The sequence below is a fragment of the Lampetra fluviatilis genome, chromosome 55, assembly GCF_964198595.1.
Source record: "Lampetra fluviatilis chromosome 55, kcLamFluv1.1, whole genome shotgun sequence".
Taxonomy (NCBI): Eukaryota; Metazoa; Chordata; class Hyperoartia; order Petromyzontiformes; family Petromyzontidae; genus Lampetra; species Lampetra fluviatilis.
Window position 1 is genome coordinate 1,953,352 of NC_136329.1, and position 22,532 is coordinate 1,975,883.

Below are 22,532 nucleotides of genomic sequence, written 5' to 3' on the forward strand. Positions count from 1 at the left end.
AACGCAGCCTCCTCTTCCGCCCCCCAGTGAAACCGCACACCCTTAGCCGTCAAAGCGTGCAGGGGCCTGCCTATGGTGGCAAATTGCTTGACAAAACGACGGTAATAGGAGGCGAAACCAATGAAACTGCGAACCTCCGTGACCGAGGTTGGCGTTGGCCATGAGCTGACGCAATGCGTCTTAGCAGGGTCCGTCGAGATCCCTGAACGACTCACGATATGGCCCAAATACCTGACCGATTCCCGAAGCAGAAAACATTTAGCCGGTTTAAATTTAAGCTTAGCGGAACGCATCCTGAGGAACACCGCTCTCAGTCGCTGGAGGTGCTCCTCAAAAGTCCGACTAAAGACGATGATATCGTCGAGATAAATCAAACAGGTATCCCATTGGAGGCCCGACAAAACCAATTCCATGAGTCTCTGGAACGTGGCGGGAGCGGAATGTAAGCCCATGGGCAAACGGTTGAATTCAAATAGGCCACCAGGTGTCCGGAAAGTGGTTTTAGGTTTAGACTCGTTATCGAGTGGCAATTGCCAAAATCCGGAAAGCAGATCGAGTGTGGAAAAAAACTGTGCTCCCGCGAAGGCATCCAGCGACTCATCCATCCTGGGGAGCGGATACGCATCCGCCATCGAGATTTTGTTTAAGCGGCGGAAATCGACACAAAACCGCAAGGACCCGTCCTGTTTTTTTACTAGGACAATAGGAGCACCCCACGGACTAGAAGAGGGCGAAATGATATCGGCCGCCAACATATCATTAACCGCCGATTGCACATGCTCCTTCTCGGCTGGGCTGAGCCGGAAGGGATTCTGACGAATAGGGGCCGCGTCCCCTGTAGCTATGTGGTGGCGCAACAGGTCAGTGCAGCCGATATCGTACTTATGTTTGCTGAACACGTCAGCAAACTCGAGTAGCAAACCCCTCAATGCTCCCAATTGCACCTTGGACAAGTTAGCAGAACCGGCACACAACGAGTCCAACCACTCAGTCCCCTCATCACTTGGAGGATGCGACTTGACAGTGAAATCTGCTTGAGCCACGAGCCGTTCCTCAACGGGTAGCGGCGCGGCGTGAGCCAGCACCGTTCCCTGCGCAATTACGGCCGGCCGCGACCCCGTATTCAGGACCATTACGAACGGCTCACTGTCCCCTCTCACCATGGTTTGAGCAACCGCTAAGTCGAGGCCCCTTCTGGCCCTGTTAGACGGCCCCAACAGCACCCCCTGTGCCTCCGCACCCACCTCGAGTGGCTTCCTCAACCGAAGGGGTACTAACATTTGCGATCCCGGGGGCACCCGTACAGTGTGAGTTGCCAGCGCCTGCACCGTCGCACAAACCGTGCGTATTTTGGTAGGGCTCGTCAACAACGCAACCCGCCGACCTGACGGAAGCTCAATGCAGGCCTGATCTATAAGAATTTTGATGGGCATTTTGGACAAAAAGTCCGTACCTAGCAAACAGGGAACGGCCAGCGATGATGATACAAAAATAGGGCCCGCCAATTTGATGTCACCAATGCAAATAGTCGCCCGAATCTGGCCGATGATCCCCAGGGATCCCCCATTCGCCGCATAAAATGGCACGTCTACTGGCAGAAGGGGTCTACTTTGGACGGGAAGAATGTTATAAATAAGGTCCGAGATGATGGTGGCCGACGCACCCGTGTCCACAAGCACCCGGACCTCAACCCCGTCAATAAACCCCGTTACCACGGACGACCCGGCCGACGCAGCCACGATCCTGTGGGCCAATTCGGACCACTCGACTGCTTGCTGGCCGTGTACGGACCCCCCTCGCCGAAGTGAACCCCCGGCACCCAGCCGCGAACCCCCCACCGCCAAGCGGCGACCCGAATGTGCCGTGTTTGTGGACCGAACGTGTGAGGTGCCGCGACTTGCCGGGTTTTGTTGGGATGACTTGTGGGCCTGGTCGTCGTCCCGACGTGGTCCTGTGGCGCGCTGACGCGGGGCCCGGCACCCGGCTGCGACGTGACCCCGAAGGCCGCAGTTGTAGCAGACGACGAGGGACGTCGTAGGTTTCGGTTGCTCCAGCTTGCGGGATGAACGTGTGGGCGAACGACCTCCCGTTCTCCACTCCCCCGGACGCGATGCAGCGAAGGCCTGCTCCTGATCCGCAGCTGGCTGAGGTTCGGCGATCGTGGCGGCCAGTGCCGCGTTCCCCGCCCATTTGCAGACGACCCCCGGCTTGCGTTTGAGGACCTCGTACGCGTGAATGCTCGTGGCGATCGCCAGGGAGCAGATATCCATTTCGTCCGCCACATTGATGAGGACCCCCAACTCGTGGGCCAACGCCAGCAGCTGCTCCATCACCATGGCGTCCTTCCCCTCCTTATCCATGCGGGGAAAAGCTGCGTCCGCCAAGGCGAGCAGTGCCGTGCGATAGGCGAGCGTCGTTTCTCCAGCCACCTTCCGCCGATCGTAGAACTGGTGGCGACACGTGGAGGGCGGTCCGAACACCTTCGCCATCAGGTGTAGTGCGGCCTGGAGCGTAGAGCGGGACGACCTTGCAGCAGATGTGAAGGCTGCAAGCGCGTCGTCGTCGAGCATCGCTGGCAACACACGCAGGGCAGTGGTGTCGGACCACCCCGACATCTCCTGATGAGCGAGGAACCTTCGTTGGAAGGCTCCCCAGTCGCCCCCATCCGCCTTGAACGCCGACAGCGCGGGCAATCTTTGCTGGAGGACCCGATCGTCGTCGACGTCGGAGAGATTTTCCCGCGCTCCGCTGTAGTTGTGTAAAATGTCGGCTCGGTTGTCAGGCGCAAAATGGAGAGCTCCGGCGCGCGCTGATGACGTGGGCTGCGCTGAGCGGAGGTCTCCGGCCACGTGGTGTCCGTGTTTCCCGCCAATCGATGGCGGCCCCTCAAAAACGGCGGCAACTTCCAGACTTTTGGCGCGAAGCGCCTTTTGGCGGGATCCCTCCAACGTCGCCTTCTCCACCAACCCCGCAGCCGTTTTTCCGCTCGCCGGAACGGAGATGTCCGCCAAGACAGCGGCGGCGGCGAGTAGCAACTCCGCCAACCGGGAGTGCGCGTCTTGGAGGCTGGTGTCGGAGGCGAGCGGAGCGTCGGCCATCACCGCGAAGTGCTGCATCGGCGGCAGCTCCTCGTCCTCTCCTCCCGAGGTTGGTGTCCCCGGTACGCCGTCGTCGTCCCGACCTCGCTCGTGGGTACGGGTAGTCTTCCTCGTGTCCATACTTCTTGAAGACAGGTTTACTTCTGACGCCAGTTGTAATGTAGTAACTCGGCGGGAGACGACTTCACGGGTAACACACTCTTTATTTTACCAAACTCGTTCACAGGTGACTAACACCTACTTTGTATCTCGGGTGACAAACACCCACTTAGTATCTCGGGTGACAAACACCCACTTAGTATCTCGGGTGACAAACACCCACTTAGTATCTCGGGTGACAAACACCCACTTAGTATCTCGGGTGACAAACACCCACTTAGTATCTCGGGTGACAAACACCCACTTAGCTACTCGGCGACTAACGCCCACTGAGCTACTCGGGTGACCAACACCCACTTAGCTACTCGGCGACTAACGCCCCTGAGCTACTCGGGACACTCCCTGCCCGGGGTATCCGTCTTGACTGTGGGTCCCCAGCCCGACCCACGTGGGCGTCGGACCCCGGGTCCCACAGCCTCGCCTCCGAGCCACACAGGGCCCCGGTCCCCACAAGGACGGCAGGACTAGGGGTCTCGGGGCACTAGGTCTTCAGCTCCGTCTTCTGGTCTTCAACTGGGTAACTCTCCCCGAGTGCTCTCGCGCGTCCCCCTTTATACCCCACCTGCGGACGTCGCTGCGAGCACCCATCTTATTCGACCAATCACTGGGCGCTGGCTACGATCCTGTTTTCCCACATCTCAGCGTGCCTCACCACCCACGCCGCGCCGTCATCTGTCACTCCCGGCGCGCGCGTCCACACCACGCCCACAACGCGTGCCCAACCCCGCACCCCGCGCCGCCCCGTGATCCATCACTGTCACAGTCGGCGCACGTCAACACCACCACTACATATACACCAAAAGCGCTGTTGTGTGGCACTTTACCATCTACAATGCCCTATTAACCAGCCATTGTCATAGACAGCAATATAAATCTCCCTTCACATATCCAGAAAGATTACAAAAGCCATCGGTCATCTTGAAGTGCGCCTTTCATAGATCCTTTGTTGTTTACGGAAGCTTCAGAATTCTGCAGATTGGTTGTGCTATCGTCAGCCTATACACACAATATTCTACTACTGTAAACAGCACGACTGCTTCTCTACACTCAACTAAGTATGCTCTTCTTTTGAATTGCAATTCACTTCATTCATTACTGCCTACTGCATCACTTTTCTCATTATTTACCATCCCACAGGACGCAATTTTTCCTTCTTTGACCACTTCATCTTCCTTCAATCCTCTATCCCCCTTCCTTGGTGATTGGAATCCTCCACCTTGCTAAAGTGGAGGACTTCAATCTCCACCGTCACAGCCACATTGCCTTTGCCCTACTCTCCCTAGTCAACTCGATTGATCTCCACCTGTTGTCATCCCCCCATACTTATACATCTGGCAGTACCCTGAACCGTATCCTACTTTCAGACAATGTATCACCTATCTCTACTGAGCTACACGCCCCCCCCCCGACCACTTTCTCATGTCCCTCACAATTTGTTTAACTTCCCTTGCTCCTTCCACTCCATCCGCTAACCCCCATTCTATCCTTTGCTGGGACTTTCACTCCTATGGACACTTTATTCCTGACTTATCGCTTCTATTCCCTCAAAACTTAAGTCACTGACATTTCCTCCCTACGCCCTGACTCTTCCTCTTCTTCCCTCTCTATTGTACTATCCTCTTCCCTCAACTACCTAGCCCCCCCCCCCCCCTACGCCTTTGCTCCCTGTCAGCTAAGACCCCCCAGCCATTGATATCTGCCAACCTCAAATGTAAGTCGTGTTTTGTGCAAAGCTGAATGTCTGTGGGAGTTCTTCCCAACTCCTCAGAACTGGTCATCATATGACACCCTTCTCACCCACAGTCAAGCCACCTTAGAAGTAGACAAACAAGCCTACTTAAATCAAATTTTGTTCCGAGCCTCTCATCCCTACCAACTCTTCTTAACCCTTCGTAACCTCGTCTATCAGCCCCTCCCAGCCCTGCCTTCCTCTTTCTCTACCCCCACAGTCCTTGAATTTGCACACTTACTTCACTTTTAAAAAGCGGTTACTTCCCATGTAGCTATAATAGACTTATTCAACTACTTTTAGTCGAGCATACTGGACATTACACACAACTTAGTAATCATTGGAAAGATGTTATTAACCACGCAAAAAAGACTTAATTACACTTTTTTAGGACAATCTTATCTGACAGGCACTATTTTACTTTACTTTACCGAGTGTTAACATCCCCAGTTTTACCAGTAATCTCTTCATTGTTCAGCCAGCATTGGTATAAACATGGGCATTTTCGTTCTTTTCTATCATGTGTATCAGGCCTCCCCCTCCCCCCTCCCCCCTCTTTACTCAAAACGTTGACGTGTGCAGCAGTTTGTCGCTTGCGCACAATCGCTTCCACGCCGACGCCCACCCTTTTGGCCCCGCCCCCCCCTCCCTCCCGATACGTTTCCATTCATCGGCTACAACATTCTGATGATCTCCCCCCCCCCTCTCCTCCCCCCTCAACTCGCTTTTAAGGGATTACATCTTGAATCATTGCCTCACTTGATGCAGCTAATCTGGCTGTGACGGTCCCACCTGATGACGGAGACTTGTGTTGCCTCCGAAACGTCGTGATCTTTATTTTATTTTTATTAATTTTGATGTTTTACCAACGTGACTTTACCGAAAAAACCTAAGAATATGAATCGTTGCAGTCACGAAAGCTTCAAATCTAGAATTACACAGCACTGAGATGGCTCTACTAAACATTACTGATCTTAACAAGATCATGGATGACCCGTATGCTGCAGCATTGGTTGGCCTCGATCTCTCAGCTGCCTTCAACACCATCGACTGTGAGATACTCATCAGGTAGCTATGGTCAAGGTTTGGAGTATCAGATTATTATACTGGCGTGGATTGAGTCATAACTTTTTGGTTAGTCAAAGTTTGTCAAGCTGGGTGACAAACAGTCATCACCTATGCCGTGCCTAGTTGGCATATGAGTGGTTCGTCCTCAGGCCTTTTCTATTTTCAGCATATGTCTCCCCGATCGCCGATGCATGAAATCAAGTTCTATCAATATGTTGATGCTACACAATTATACACCACTATGAAGTCAACGTTAGATATGAAGAGTCTCGAAAACTTCTAAATTTGCACCCGAGTGGTGCAAGTGTGGTTTGCACGAAACTAAATACTGCTCAATCTTGGAAAATTGGAGTTTTGCTGGTTGGCACTCCTATACTAGCTTGGATTTGAAGTCTAAATTAAAATTTGGGTGCAATTTTAGCCCAAATGGTTTTGTCTCATTGCCACAAGATACATTCATTAGCAAAGATTTACATATGATGCCAATTGATCAGAATCAGTTCAACCATTCCCATCTAGGGTAGATTTGGAGAAACATTGATTAGATAGACCAGTTGAGTATCAATTTCATGATCTCATTCTAATCGACGGAAAAAGGATTTACCTGTGAATCCCTACAGATATGATTTAAATTATTGTCGCAATTAATATGAATGCTCATTAATTAAGAGTACCTTACAAAATCAATTGTGTATGTGATGTAGACATGATCTTATTTAGATTTGCCTTTTCGAATTTGTACTTTCTGCACACGAAGATGTTGGCTTAATGCTGCCTTGTTTTTCACTTCGCTCGTTTGTGTTGGCACCAACATCAGCGTCTGGACTTGTAGGAACACTTGATGATAATCTAGAAAATGAAACATCGCAAAAGTCGCGTAAATATGGCTCTTCTTCCCACATTATTCATCCTATAGCAATACCTGCCCTATAGGTCATATGCCAAATTAAGATATATGCCAAGAAGAATTGTTCATTTTCAACAATTACACTTGGAAAATGTATTTGGATACTCATCTGGCAGATCTTTAATTAAAAGTTCTGCAGAAGAAACCGTGCCGTTTGCTGTTATGGTACTTGCAAAGTATCCTGGTTGTCAATAAATGTTAATGTAAGTACGTAAGATGAACTTCTTTTGCATCATAAGTAGCCAATCGTGCTAATTTGGGGTACGAAAGCTATTAACCAGCCATTGTCATAGACAGCAATATAAATCTCCCTTCACATATCCAGAAAGATTACAAAAGCCATCGGTCATCTTGAAGTGCGCCTTTCATAGATCCTTTGTTGTTTACGGAAGCTTCAGAATTCTGCAGATTGGTTGTGCTATCGTCAGCCTATACACACAATATTGTAGTACTGTAAACAGCACGACTGCTTCTCTACACTCAACTAAGTATGCTCTTCTTTTGAATTGCAATTCACTTCATTCATTACTGCCTACTGCATCACTTTTCTCATTATTTACCATCCCACAGGACGCAATTTTTCCTTCTTTGACCACTTCATCTTCCTTCAATCCTCTATCCCCCTTCCTTGGTGATTGGAATCCTCCACCTTGCTAAAGTGGAGGACTTCAATCTCCACCATCACAGCCACATTGCCTTTGCCCTGCTCTCCCTAGTCAACTCGTTTGATCTCCACCTGTTGTCATCCCCCCATACTTATACATCTGGCAGTACCCTGAACCGTATCCTACTTTCAGACAATGTATCACCTATCTCTACTGAGCTACACGCCCCCCCCCCCCCCCCGACCACTTTCTCATGTCCCTCACAATTTGTTTAACTTCCCTTGTTCCTTCCACTCCATCCGGTAACCCCCATTCTATCCTTTGCTGGGACTTTCACTCCTATGGACACTTTATTCCTGACTTCTCGCTTCTATTCCCTCAAAACTTATGTCACTGACATTTCCTCCCTACGCCCTGACTCTTCCTCTTCTTCCCTCTCTATTGCACTATCCTCTTCCCTTAACTACCTAGCCTCCCTGCGCCTTTGCTCCCTGTAAGCTAAGACCCCCAGCCATGGATATCTGTCAACCTCAAATGTGTAATGCGAGCGTTAATGGGGTTGCTGCTGGGCTCTGGCCCAATCACACGGCCCGGGGTATTGGCGGGCGGAGCCCAGTATGGGGGGCGTGTGGGAGGGGCCGCCGTTCACCTCGGGTCCAATTGGAAGCGAGGTGAATGGAGGTGGAGCCAGCAGGGCAGTATGGGAAGGCCGGATCTGACGGTCCGGAAGGGGAGGAGTCAGGGTCACGTGGGAGAGGATATAAGTGGGAGCCCGGAAGAGATCGGGGTCAGTTGTTGGAGTGAAGAAGCGGGACCACGTTGGGTGGCCGCCGCGCCATCAGCCACGTGGCTGATGGGGCTTTGGCACACCGTCGGCCAGCGGTCTGCGGAGCCGGGGGGAGCTGGAGAGACTGACGGAACAGCACGTGCGGGGCACGTCGCGAGGAGAGCGCGTGCGGGGCACGTCGCGAGGAGGGAGAGACTGACGGAAGAGCGCGTGCGGGGTACGTCGCGAGGAGAGCGCATGCGGAGATGCTGGTCCACTGTCAGGACCAGCGGGGTGTGAGGAAGAGTGGAGGAGCTGACGAGGGAGCGAGTGCGGGGCGCGCACGAGACGACGCTGGTCCGCGGACAAGACCCAGCAGGGGTGGAGAAAGAAACTAAATAAAAGACCAACGGAGATAGCAGTGCCTGATGGAGTCTTTAATTACAAATGTAATAGTCGTTCTTTATGCAAAGATCAATGTCTGTGGGAGTTCTTGCCAACTCCTCAGAACTGGTCATCCTATGACACCCTTCTCACCCACTGTCAAGCCATCTTAGAAGTGGCCAAACACGCCTACTTAAATATAATTTTGTCCCGAGCCTCTCATTCTTACCAACTCTTCTTAACCCTTCGTAACCTCGTCCATCAGCCCCTCTCAGCCCTGTCTTCCTCTTTCCCTACCCCCACAGTCCATGAATTTGCACACTTACTTCACTTCTAAAAATCGGTTAATTCCCATGTCGCTACAATAGACTTATTCAACCACTTTTAGTCGACATACTGGACATTACACAGCACTGAGACGGCTCTACTAAACACTACTGATCTTAACAAGATCATGGATGACCCCTATGCTGCAGCATTGGTTGGCCTCGATCTTTTAGCTGCCTTCAACACCATCGACTGTGAGATACTCATCAGGTAGCTATGGTCAAGGTTTGGAGTATCAGGTATGACACTGAGGAAGATTGAGCCGTAACTTTTTGATCAATCAACGTTTGCCAAGCTGGGTTACAAACAGTCACCACCTATGCCGTGCCTAGTTGTCGTATGAGTGGTTCGTCCTCAGGCCTTTTCTATTTTCAGCATATGCCTCTCCGATCGCCGATGTATGATATAAAGTTTTATGAATATTTTGAGGATACACAATTATACACCACTATGAAGTCAGAGTTAGATATGAAGTGCCTCGAAAACCTCTAAATTTGCACCAGAGTGGGGCAAGTGTGGTTTGAACGAAACTAAATGCTGCTCCATATTGAAAAATTGGAGTTCTGCTGGTTGGCACTCCTAAACTTGCTTGGATTTGAAGTCTCAATTAAAATTTGGGTGCAATTTTAGCCCAAATGGTTTTGTCTCATTGCTACAAGATACATTCATTCGCAATAATTTACATATGATGCCGATTGATCAGAATCAGTTCAACCATTCCCATTTAGGTTTGATTTGGAGAAACATTGATTATATAGACGAGTTGAGTGTCAATGTCATGATCTCAATCTAATCCACGGTAAAAGGATTTCCCTGTGAATTCTTACAGGTATGATTTAAATTATTGTCGCAATTATTATCAATGCTCGTGAATTAAGATTACCTTACAAAATCAAGTGTGTATGTGATGTAGACATGAAATTATTTTGATTTACCTTTGCGAATTTGTACTTTCTGCACACGAAGATGTTGGTTTAATGCTATCTTGTTTTTCACTTTGCTCATCTGTCTGGGCACCATCATCAGCGTCTTGACTTGCAGGAACACTTGATGATAATCTGGAAAATTGAACATCGAAAAAGTCGTTTAAATATGTCTCTTCTTCCCACATTATTCATCCTTTTGCAATATCTGCCCTGTATGTCATTTTCCGAATTATGGTACATGCCAAGAACAATTGTTTATTTCCAACAATTCCACTTGGAAGATTTATTTAGTTAATCATCTGGCAGATCTTTTAGTAAATGTTCTGTCGACGAAACCGTACCATTTGCCGTTATGGTACGTGTAAAGTTTCCTGGTTGTCAATCAATGTTAATGTATGTACGTAAGATGAACTTCTTTTGCATCATCAGTAGCCAACCGTGCTAATTGGGGGTGGGAAAACTCATCTAGGTATATAAGCTAATGAGAGATTAATCATGTATCGAATAATGTTTCTTGTCCATACCTGCATTAACATTTTAAGGTATTGTACAGATATATACAGCGAAAGCGCTGTTGTCTGGCACTTTACCATCTGCAACGCCATCTTTACCAGTCATTGTCATAGACAGCTTCATAATTCTACGGAGTGGTGGTGCTATTGGCAGTCTATACAAATTGTATCGTACTACTGTAAACGGCTCGACTGCTTCTCTACACTCAACTAGGTATGTTCTTCATCTGAATTGCCATTCACTTCATTCATCACTTTTCTCATCATCTACCTTCCATCAGGACCCCATAGTTCCTTCTTTGACCACTTCAACTTCCTTCTCTCTTCTATCCCCCCTCCTTAGTGATTGGAATCCTCCACCTTGCTACAGTGGAGGACTTCAACCTCCACCTTCGTAGCCACATTGCCTCTGCCCCACTCTCCCTAGTCAACTCGTTTGGTCTCCACCTGCTTTCATCCCCCCATACTTATACATCTGGCAGTACCCTGAACTGTATCTTACTTTCAGACAATGCATCACCTATCTCTACTGAGTAACACTCCCCCCGCTCGACCACTTTCTCATGTCCCTCACAATTTGTTTAACTTCCCTTGCTCTATCGGCTTACCCCCACTCTATCCTTTGCTGGAACTTTCACTCCTATGGACACTTGCTTCCTAAATTATCGCTTCTATTCCCTCCAACCTTAATATCACTCACATTTCCTCCCTTCGCCCTGACTCTTCCACTTCTTCCCTCTCTATTGTACTATCCTCTTCCCTGAACTACCTAGCCCCCCCCCCCCCCTACGCCTTTCCTCCCCATCAGCGAAGCCCCCAGCCATGTATATCAGCCAATCTCAAATGTAACAGTCGTTTTTTATGCAAAGCTGAATGTCTGTAGGAGTTCTTCCCATCTCCTCAGAACTGGTCATCTTATGACACCCTTCTCACCCACTGACAAGCCACCTTAGAAGTAGCCAAACAAGCCTATGTAAATATAAATTTGTCCCGAGCCTCTCATCTCTACCAACTCTTCTTAACCCTTAGTAACCTCATTAATCAGCCCCTCTCAGCCCTGCCTTCCTATACTCTTTGGCTCTTTCGGTAAAGTCACGTAGGTATAAAATAAAATGAACAAAGAGTATGCCTAAACAGCATTTGTTCTGCTGGATCGAGGGGGCTCAACAGGCGCGGCACAGGCTAGAGAAGAGATGGAGTGATGTGCTACAGGAGCATGTGGAGCTCAGTGAGATTGTCGATGACTGGTAACAGCGGTCTCAAGATCGGCTTCTGTGGAGGAGGCTCATGGAGGATGCTACTGGCCAGTTGGAGGCAGTCGCCCTCCTACAACAACAGTGGGCGGAGGAGCGACACTCAGAACAACGAGCGGAGCGCCGGGTGGCTAAAGCACAGCAAGTTTCCATAGTAGGGGGCACAGGTGGTGCATCAGCCAGTCATCTCAGTCAGTCGACCCGTGGCACATGGGTCTGCCCCGTCACCTCCTGCCAGTGGGCGTTCGACACTTCACGTGGCCTCAAGGTGCACATAGCCTGACACAAGCGTTGTGGTGACGTCAACGCCACTTAGTGAAAAATGGTGGTTGTTGTTGTGTGTGTGTGTACGTACATGTGTGTGTGTGTGCGCGTAAGTCCATGTGTGTGTGTAAGTCCATGTGTGTTTGTCTAAAGTCGATGTCTGTCTGTGCGAGTTCATTTGTGTGTGTGTGTGTGTGCGTCTAAGTCGATGTGTTTCTACGTGTGTGCGTTGATGTCTGTGTGTAAGTCGATGTGTGTGTCTGTTTTTTTCGCCCGGACAACGCCGGGTACTTAGCGGTAATTAGATATAAATATGCCAATGAAACTTGTCAACGGGGTTGAATGTATGTATATATATAGAGGTCATAAAAGTTACGAAATAAAATGTGACCGCTAAATTGAAGTACAGTTGTAACTCAATATATGAAGAAATAGCCTGTATTGTCCAATATAGAAAGTTTTTTTTTATTTCTGTGTGTGAAAGTTGTGAAAGATACGTGTGTGTAAATATACAATAATATGTTTTTTACCCTTTTTTCTGCCAACAAAATTGACACCTTTTTACAAGGAATCATGTTTGCATTAACCACAATATCTGCGGTCAAAATGCAAAAAAGAAACATGATTCCTTGTAAAAAGGTGTCAGTTTTGTTGCCAGAAAAAGGGTAAAAACATTTTATTATATTTTGCTACTGGCAAAGGAGGCCTCATAATGTAAATGTTTACCGCGAGCCCTCATACTCCGATGGTGCGTTGTCTTTGAGGTGTTCACCTTTTGGGGTCATCTGGTCCAACACCATGTGAGACTCGGCTCTAAGAAAAGCTGTCTCTGGTGTGGACCAATCAATTTCAAGGACAATGCATACATTCTATACTATGGGAACCTCATTTGCCAGTAAAAATATGATAATTGGTTTTTTACCCTTCTATCTGGCAACAAAACTGACACCTTTTTACAAGGAGTCATGTTTGCATAGACGCAATACCTGTAGTCATAATACAAACAAAAGACATAACTCTAATAATGCGCACTGTCCTTGAAGTTGATTGGTCCACACCCGAGACAGCTTTCCTTAGAGCCTAGTCTCACATGGGTTGGACCCGATGACGCCAAAAGGCGCACAACTCAAAGACAATGCACCATCAGAGTATGAGAGCTCGGGGCAAGCATCTACACTATGGGAACCTCATTTGCCAGTAAAAATATGATAATTGTTTTTTTACCCTTCTATCTTTTGTTTGTATTATGACTGCAGGTATTGCGGTCTATGCAAATATGACTCCTTGTAAAAAGGTGTCAGTTTTGTTGCCAGATAGAAGGGTAAAAAAACAATTATCATATTTTTACTGGCAAATGAGGTTCCCATAGTGTAGATGCTTGCCCCGAGTTCTCATACTCTGATGGTGCATTGTATTTGAGTTGTGCGCCTTTTGGCGTCATCGGGTCCAACCCATGTGAGACTAGGCTCTAAGGAAAGCTGTCTCGGGTGTGGACCAATCAAGTTCAAGGACAGTGCACATTATCAGAGTTATGTCTTTTGTTTGTATTATGACTGCAGGTTTTGCGGTCTATGCAAACATGACTCCTTGTAAAAAGGTGTCAGTTTTGTTGCAGATAGAAGGGTAAAATAAGTATAACCCGTAAAAACAAAGTTTTTCACTCTAAATCCTTTATATGCGTGGCGGCTAGAGTCCTCTCGTCCTCTGGCTTGAGATGGCTGCCACCTATGGGTCAGATGATTGTCTGCAGTATTAAACAATTGGTAATTAAATATTTAATTTGTTTTCCCTAAACAGTGTAAAATTTTGGAAAATTTTTTTCACGAACATTAATTGTCTCGCGCAACGAGTCTGTGTGCAAAATGTCAGCTCGATTGGATCACGGGAAGTGGGTTAAAAAACGACCGAAAGGTTTGCACGGTCGTAAGCAAGCAAGCAAGCACGCAAGCAAGCAAGCACGCAAGCAAGCGAACTTAATATAAAGGATTTAAAAACAATTATCAATGCATACATTATCAGAGTTTTATTTTCTTGGTTCTTTTGGTAAAGTCACGTACAAGGGAAATAATAAAATAATATAAATATTACGTGACTTTACCGAAAGAACCAAGAATATGAATCCCTGCAGTCACAAAATCTTTAAATAAAAAAATATCAGAGTTAAATTTCGATTTAAAGCTTTCGTGACTGCAGGGATTCATCTTCTTGGTTCTTTAGGTAAAGTGACTTTACCGAAAGAACCAAGAAATATCAGAGTTGTTTTTTGTTTGCATTTTGACCGCAGATATTGTGGTTAATGCAAACATGATTGCTTGTAAAAAGGTGTGAGTTTTGTTGCCAGAAAAAAAGGTAAAAAACATTATATTTTGCTACTGGAAAAGGAGGCCTCATTATGTAAATGCTTACCCCGAGCCCTCATACTCTGATATTGCGTTGTCTTTGAGTTGTGCGCCTTTTGGCGTCATCTGGTCCAACACCATGTGAGACTGGGTTCGAAGAAAAGCTGTCTCTGGTGTGGACCAATCAATTTCAAGAACAATGCATACATTATCAGAGTTGTTTTTTGTTTGCATTTTGACCGCAGGTATTGTGGTTAATGCAAACGTTATTTCTTGTAAAAAGGTGTGAGTTTTGTTGCCAGAAAAAAGGGTAAAAAACATTATATTTTGCTACTGGCAAAGGAGGCTTCATAATGTATATATATAGTTTAAACAGGTTATCAAATATTCAGCTCAACAACTGATGTTTACTGCCAATCTATGTTTTGTAATTATAGATTCATTTATGTGTATAGCATTGGGAATTGCTTTCAATTCTACTCTAGGATTGTGATTTATTTAATTAACTACCCTTTAATTGAGTTTGTTCTATTAAAATGTTTAAGCATTATTGAATGATAATAAACTTGTTTCCATATCACTTGTCATGACAAATGTGCAGCATATATTACCTGGGTTGATGATTTAGTCCTGTATCTACACATTTTGTATCATTGGACTTCTTGAATATGTATTGTTTGGATTTATTCCAGGAACCTGTGAACAATACAAATTTTGCACATGAGATCCATATATTTTATGTGTGTCTGACATCAATGTGTAATACATATATTGAATTAATTCCGGTTTACCCCTTTGAACGAATTTAAAGCAGAACATGTCAAATCACTTCCTCGACATATCTATAAATACACCAGCAAAATATTCCACATTACTTAAAATACCGTGTAATCATGCAATAATAGCCATTATCATTAGTCGTGGTCAATACACCTCTGCCATCTCTCATCTACACCATTACTTCGATAATCTTCAACTTCTACTTAATGGCTAAAACTGGTCCTCAATGCTAAAAAGAGAAACATGTTATTCTCCTATGCACTTATTAAGCATGTTGACAACTTTCAATATCTAGGCGTTATCTGGATTCAAACTGTCTTTCAAGACACACATTGATCACGTGCCCGAGAAAATACAAATAAATATTGTATTCTACCTCAAGTTCAACTCAATATAGTTAATGCCACCATCTTGCCCATATTTGATTAAATCATTAGCAAATCTTAGATTATTCATTTTTCACCATTTTCATTTGCATCTTTGTTACTTAAAACCAAAATTTTGGAAAATCATATTTCTACGTTGCTATGTCACCTTGTCTGACTCCTATTTTAAATATGTGTATCGGTACTCTCTCCATCTAATCTAAGATTTCCTGTTCAGTTATTTACATTAATTTTATTATTTCGAAGTTCCTCATGGCAGTCAGCAAGCTGCTCACATTTTCCCTACATTTTGACAGGAACGGTCATTCTGATGCAAACCATGATGTTCGTAGTTGACCCCTTGGTCTCTTACATCATAGAGGTTCAGCAGGGTCAGCCAAGGGAATGAGAGCCATATTCCCAAAAATGCAGTTGACCTCATGATATCATGTAGGTAGCAAGCCTCATCTTAGTTTCTTGTAGTAGCCTATGAATATACAGTCTACCAATCGATACCGCAACATTCTGTAAATAGGTCAGACGTATCTCCTATACTTCCCCGAGCATGCATGTATCATGGAGTAAGACAAGAAGCACTAACTACATTGAGAAATACAGGAAGCACACGAACCTTGACAACATACAGCTTTATACTTTTGTTAAGATAACAAATTTCAAACGTGGTAAAATGCAATCTAGTGCCCCAGTCTCAGTCGTTTTGACACATCTGTTTATGCAATGCTTCGTGAGCAATGCTACTCAAGTAAGCAAACCATTCAATGACCTTTGATTAATGTATTGAGTTTGACATTGTGAAACGTGTTCATCCACCATTACCAACACAACATCACCAAGCACTGTAATGTATGTAATATATCTAAAACCTTAACATTTTTATCCCTCATATAATGCCTCCGCCTCCCTCTGTCTATTTAAGGCCACCCCACAGAGACGATCACCCCTCTCTGTACCTGGGTTGCTCTCTCTATGTATCTTGGTGATATCTGTCTGCTTATATGTCTGTCTATAGTTTTCTGGTTAGATTCTATGTCGCTATTTCATTATACCTGATGATGATTGCTTGTGTTGCAATCGAAACGTCGTATGCTATTATTTAATTTATTATTTTATCTTTATACGTGACTTTACCGAAAAAACCAAAGAATAATTCCTGCAGTCACGAAAGCTCCAAAATTAAGATTGAATAAATTAAACTTGTAATGGTCGCAGAATTTGCTCACTCTAATACAGAGAGAACACAGATAAGCAGAAAGGCAGCCGCATGATGAGGAAAACAGCCCGTTCATGTGAATGGGAAACACTATATGCCTAGGGTTACAAAACTCTCCCAACTCATGGTACCTTTAATGAAGGTGTAACAGTGCAGATAATTATTTAAGACTATTTACGGTATATATAAATAAGTGACCTGCCGGGCACATAATCTGACAAATTAATATCTGCAGATGGCATAGCCCTTGCTGCACACAAAAAAAAACACTTAAAAAACTGATCTTACTTTATTGGAGGCATATTTCCATCAGAATCAAAATATTTTCAGAATCCGAATCTTTATTTAGACTCCAGGAGAAATCCGATGAGCCATGACGCTCTTTTTAACAGATGTCCAATAGGGGCGGGTCAGCAAGTTACAACTGTCACTGTGGTAGCCTAGTGAGCTGTGACCCAACTCCAGAATGTCAAGGGGTTATAAAACCCCACATGAAATAAATGTTAAAAGACGAAATCAATAATCGCCTTGCTGCATAAACTTGCAAGAATGGACTGGGCTGCCTCAGCTGATGTGCTGCGAACTGCCACCCTCTCACTGATCCACTCAGCGACAAAATCGCTGCGCTCCAGCCAGGTCCGGGAGCTCGTACACAACTGTGAGATGCACAATTAAACAACCTGAACACTGAAACTGACATCAATCCCCTGGCTTCTTGTTATGGCGAACGTTCTGCCAACAAATATCCACAGACAGGTTGAAACTGCAAGGGGGTTTACATGATTTATAGCCAACAGCATCCTGCCCATCAACTAAGACCTCAAACATGCACATTGGCGCCGACTTGAGTCCCGATTCCCTTTCTGGGATCACTCTGTTGCGAGGAAGCGTCGCCGAAAGCCGCCCCAGTCTCCCTCCGCGCCGACAAACTCTTTAAGCGGGGGCAGTCTCTGGTGTAGCGCAGCGGTTGTTGTAGAACCCCGCAGGTTGTTGTCACCACGACTCGGCTGTGCTTCGGCGCGAACGGCCGATGGCATCGCCTGTCGCAGCCGCGATGACGCACCCTCCGCCGGCGATGACGCGGCAGCCCCAGCGAGGCCGATGTCGGAGCCGATGTTCAAGCTGGCCACGCCCTGAGCAGCCGCCGCGTCGATGGCGGGAAATTCAAAGTTGGAGTCTTCAGAAATGGCGGGAAGGCGCTCCGGTCGTCGGCTCCCCTCGCCCCGTGGTGGACCACCAGCCCCCAGCCGCGTGATGTTCTCCAACGTGGCGGCAGCGGCGTACAGCAGCTCCGCCAGCCTTTCGTGAGCCAGCCGTAGCGCGTCTGGCTGCGGCCCTTCTTCACGCCGATGCCCCGGTAGGAACGCGTCAGGCCCCGGCTGCACCATGTCTTGTTGAGCCGTCTCGGGCTCGACGATCTCAGCAGTGTCCTCCTCCTCCGGTACTCTGGCTCGAGCTGTCTGGCGTGTTTCCATGTCCGTAGTTCTTCTGACACCAGATGAAGTACCGGTAAAGACGCTTGAGGCGGAGGTTGAGGCACACGTGTATTTATTTCACAAGTGGTCACTACAGGACAGCACTAGAGGGGGTAGCGGCCCCCTCACCCGGATAACTGGGGACACCCCGCTAGCTATCCCTGACCTACCCCCGAGTCCTCCACTAATGGGCTAGGGGAGGCTATCTGGCCCGACACTGGTGAGTCGGGCTACGGTACCCGGAGTCCCAGAGTGCTGACTCTGGTTCACGGGACCACGCCGCTGGCTCGGTCCTGCGCGGCCCTGACAAGGGCGGCGTCTCAGGGGAGTCCAGGGCTCTAGCTACCCTGGTCTTCAATCTTCCCTCCTTTATTCTAATACTCAGCCCCGAGCTCTCTCTGTCATCCCCCTTTATACCCCCCTTCAGGATCACAACCCCGGGCAGCCCTACCCCCCAGGCTGCCCGATGCGGACGTCGTTGCGGGCACCGCCCCGTGTACTCCCGGAGCTCCGCCCACTGTGTCTGTTCCCCGTGTGATCCCATGTACATACAGCCCCTCCGTAACAGCCCTACACTATCCTAGAATCTCATCCAGATCTCTAAGAATTTTGGAGAAATGTGAAACAACGTGGACATTGAATAAACACGTCATTTGAGACAGCAAATATCGAACTAACGGTGTACTATCAACTACTTAAGAATATCAACAGGCGAACGTGCACATGTCCTTCACAAACTGAACAACTAAAGACAAGCCACTGCGTTTATGGCCATTCAACCAAAACTATGGACCATATAGTAAATCACTGAAGTCTGCACTCGTTCAATGGAGGAATAGCAAAACTACGGACACTCTCTCTCGATGCCTTCTCGCGGCGAGCAGACCGTGACATCATTTAGCTCCTGGCCATATTTCCAGACATGATGATGCATATGTAGTGGTGATACGCGCTGGGTGTGTACGTCATGTGCCAGCGCGTATGTACGTGTGTGTGTGGTGACGCGCGCTGACGGGGAGGAGCAGGCGTCAGTGCGCGGGTGGGGGTAGTGCTGCTGATTGGCTGTGTGCCGGTGACGCGCTGAGAGGGAGTGATCGGGTGGCAGCGCGGTGTGATTGGTCGAGGAGTGGAAACACGCGCTGGGCGGAAACGGATCGTAGAGATAGCGCGTGGTGATTGGGTAACTGAGGAGCGGTGCCGACGTTGAGGTCCGCATCCGCTCCGTCTCCCGGGAGGAAGAGATATATAAGATGATGCACAGAGGAGTAGAGGGCAGAAGTGGAACCATCTAAGAATGAAGACGAAGGTGCAGAGATAGAGCCCGGAGAGGAGAGTAATGGAGAGGAGAGGAGAGTAAGGGAGAGTAGAGGAGAGTAAGGTATAAGTGTGTAGCCAGAGAGAGAGAACGGTCTACACGAGCTGAGTGATGTATAGTGTGTAGCCAGAGAGAGAGAACGGTCTACACGAGCTGAGTGATGTATAGTGTGTAGCCAGAGAGAGAGAAAGGTCTACACGAGCCGAGTATGCATACGGTGTAGCCAGAGAGAGAGAAAGGTCTACACGAGCCGAGTATGCATACGGTGTAGCCAGAGAGAGATCCAAAGTCTACACGAGGCGAGTGGAGAGTGTAGCAGAGGCGCAGAGTCTACACGAGACGAGAGAAGAGTGTAGCCGAGGCGCGGAGTCTACACGAGGCACAGAGAGCCAGCAGCACAGAATCTAAGAGAGTCAAGAGAAGCGTAGGGTGAAGAAGAAGAGGTCACGAGTTGTACCGTTGTATGGTGACCGCATTGTGAAGAAGAGAGGCCACGCGTTGTATCGTTACAAGTCAAGATTTAATAAAAGAAGTGTGTTCCCGTCAAGGAGTTTCCTGCCGTCATTTTCCAATACTTCATCTGGCGTCAGAAGTGAAACGGGCTTCCAAGCATGGAGACAAGGAAGACCCGTAGGACCCACGGGATTGACCGCGAGGAAAACCTGGACGACTCGGGGCCGCTGGTGGCGGGGGGTGAGGAGGAGGACTTGCCCACGCTACAGGATCCGTCGACGGCACCGGCCGAGCGACCGGGGACCGAGGCCGTGCTTCGTGAGGCGCACTCCCGACTGGCGGAGCTGCTGCTCGCCGCCGCGTCCATCTTGGCGGAGATCAGCTCGTCGGGAGGAGCGGGGACGGTGGGGGACATTTTACAAGGTCGCCCCGCAGATTCCCGCCAAAACGAATGGGGGATTCCCGCCATTGCGCCTGGGCCTACTTTTGGCGGGAACGGCGAGCGCCACGTGGTGGTGGGTTCCCAAGCGCGCGCATCGACGTCATCAGCGCGCGAGGGGGTCCGCCATTTTACGTCTGCCGCTGGAGCCGCCATCTTACACGCCGACGGAGAGGCGGAGAGGAACCACGAGGCGGATGACTTCATTTTTCAGCAGCGTCTGCCCACGTTGTCAGCCTTCAAGGCGGAAGGCGGAGACTGGGGCAAATTTCAGCGAAGGTTTTTGGCGCATCAAGAGATGTCAGCGTGGTCCGATGCTACGGCGCTGCGGGCGTTGCCTGCCCTGCTGGACGACGATGCGCTCGCGGCCTTCAGGTCTGCACGGAAGTCGGACCGCTCCACGCTGAAGGATGCGCTGGGTTTGTTGGCCAGGGTCTACGGACCTCCCTCGGCGTGCCGCCATCATTTCTACGCAAGACGGAAAGCGGCCACGGAGACCGCGCTGGCCTATCGCACGGCGTTGCTGGCTCTTGCTGATGCTGCGTTCCCTTGGATGGACGAGGAGGGCCAAGACGCGACGGTTTTGGAGCAGCTGCTTAAGTTGGCGCAGGACCTGGGGGTCCCTATCAACACAGCTGACGAGATTGATATTTCTTCTTTGAGAGTCGCCACGAGTATTCAAGCGCACGAGGCCCTACAACGGAAACAAGGAGTTGGTTGCAACGCTGCTGTCGTCGCAGCTCCGGGTTCGGTGGTCACCGAACCCCAAGTCGTCAGCCCACGAGAGGAGGCGTTCGCCACGGGACGACCAGGGGACTGGAGGCCGGGGGCTCGGTCGCCTCTGCGATCGGGCCGAAAGTCGGAGCAACCAAGATCTACTCCGACCCTCGTCACGTGCTATAACTGCGGCCTCCGGGGCCACGTGGCGTCCGGGTGCCGCGCTCCGCGTCAGCGCGCCATGGGTGCTCGGCTGGACGACGACCGAGATCCCAAGTCATCTCTACAATCCCCGGCAAGTCGCGGCACCTCACACGCTCGGCCTGTTTATTCGGCACACATGGGACGCCGCGTTGCGGCGGAGGAGGGCCGGTTAAGGTTCGGGGATTCGGTTCGGCGAGGGGGGTTCGGCCGGGACCAGGGAGACATTGAATGGGCGGAATTGGGGCATAGAATTGTGGCTGCTTCGGCGGGTTCGTCCGTTGTTACGGGATCTATTGATGGGGTCGAGATTAGGGTGTTAGTGGACACGGGGGCATCGGCAACTATTATATCGGACCTCATTTATGATATTCTCCCAGTCCAATGTCGTCCGCTGCTTCCAGTGGATGTGCCATTTTACGCCGCTAATGGGGGATCGTTGGGCATTATCGGTCAGATTAGGGCGTCCATTTGCATTGGAAATATCAAATTGTCGGGACCCGTTTTCGTTTCGTCTTCTTTGGCGGTTCCGTGTCTTTTGGGCACTGATTTTTTGGCTAAAATGCCCATTAAAATTCTTATCGATCAACGATGCATTGAACTGCCATCGGGTCGCCGGATTGCAATTTTGACGAGCCCTACTGACATTCGGACGGCGTGCGCTACGATACAAGCGGTGGCGACACAGACCGTGCATGTGCCCCCGGGTTCACAGATGTTGATTCCCCTCCGGTTGCGGAAACCATGGGTGAGGGAGGCTTCGGAACAAAGTATGCTTTTGGGTCCTTCTAACAAGGCTGTCGGGGGTCTTGATTTATCGGTGGCTCACACTTTGGTGCGGGCTGACAGGGATCCGTTTGTGATGGTTTTGAACGCGGGGTCGCGGCCAGCTGTCATTCCACAGGGCACCGTGCTGGCTCACGCGGCGCGGGTCCCTGTGGATGATGGGTTGGTTGCGCAGGTGGGCTCGAGCCCCGCGAGGAACGTTGAGCCAAGGGAAGACCTTGAGTGGGTCCATTCGCTATGCGCCGCCTCGGACGATTTGTCGGCGGCGCAGTTGGGTGCGCTGCGCGAGTTGCTCATAGAATTCTCTGATGTGTTCAGTAAACATGAGTATGACATTGGGTGCACGGATTTGTTGCACCACCACATTGAAACGGGCGATGCGGCGCCGGTCAAGCTAAATCCCTTCCGACTGAGTCCCGTGGAGAAGGAACAT

The 22,532-nt window shown here is 48.9% G+C and overlaps 1 protein-coding gene across 1 annotated transcript in view; it reads right to left on the minus strand.

The window, feature by feature from the left end:
• The window catches only part of LOC144949935 (interferon-induced very large GTPase 1-like), a 120,653-nt gene that overhangs the window by 76,871 nt on the left and 21,250 nt on the right, over window positions 1–22,532 (minus strand). Inside the window, exons 4-5 of the mRNA XM_078879924.1 lie at window positions 14,949–15,035; window positions 9,979–10,101 (exon numbers count right to left, since the gene is read on the minus strand). Of these exons, the coding sequence (XP_078736050.1) occupies window positions 9,979–10,101; window positions 14,949–15,035 (210 nt within the window). The remainder of the gene's footprint in view (window positions 1–9,978; window positions 10,102–14,948; window positions 15,036–22,532) is intronic.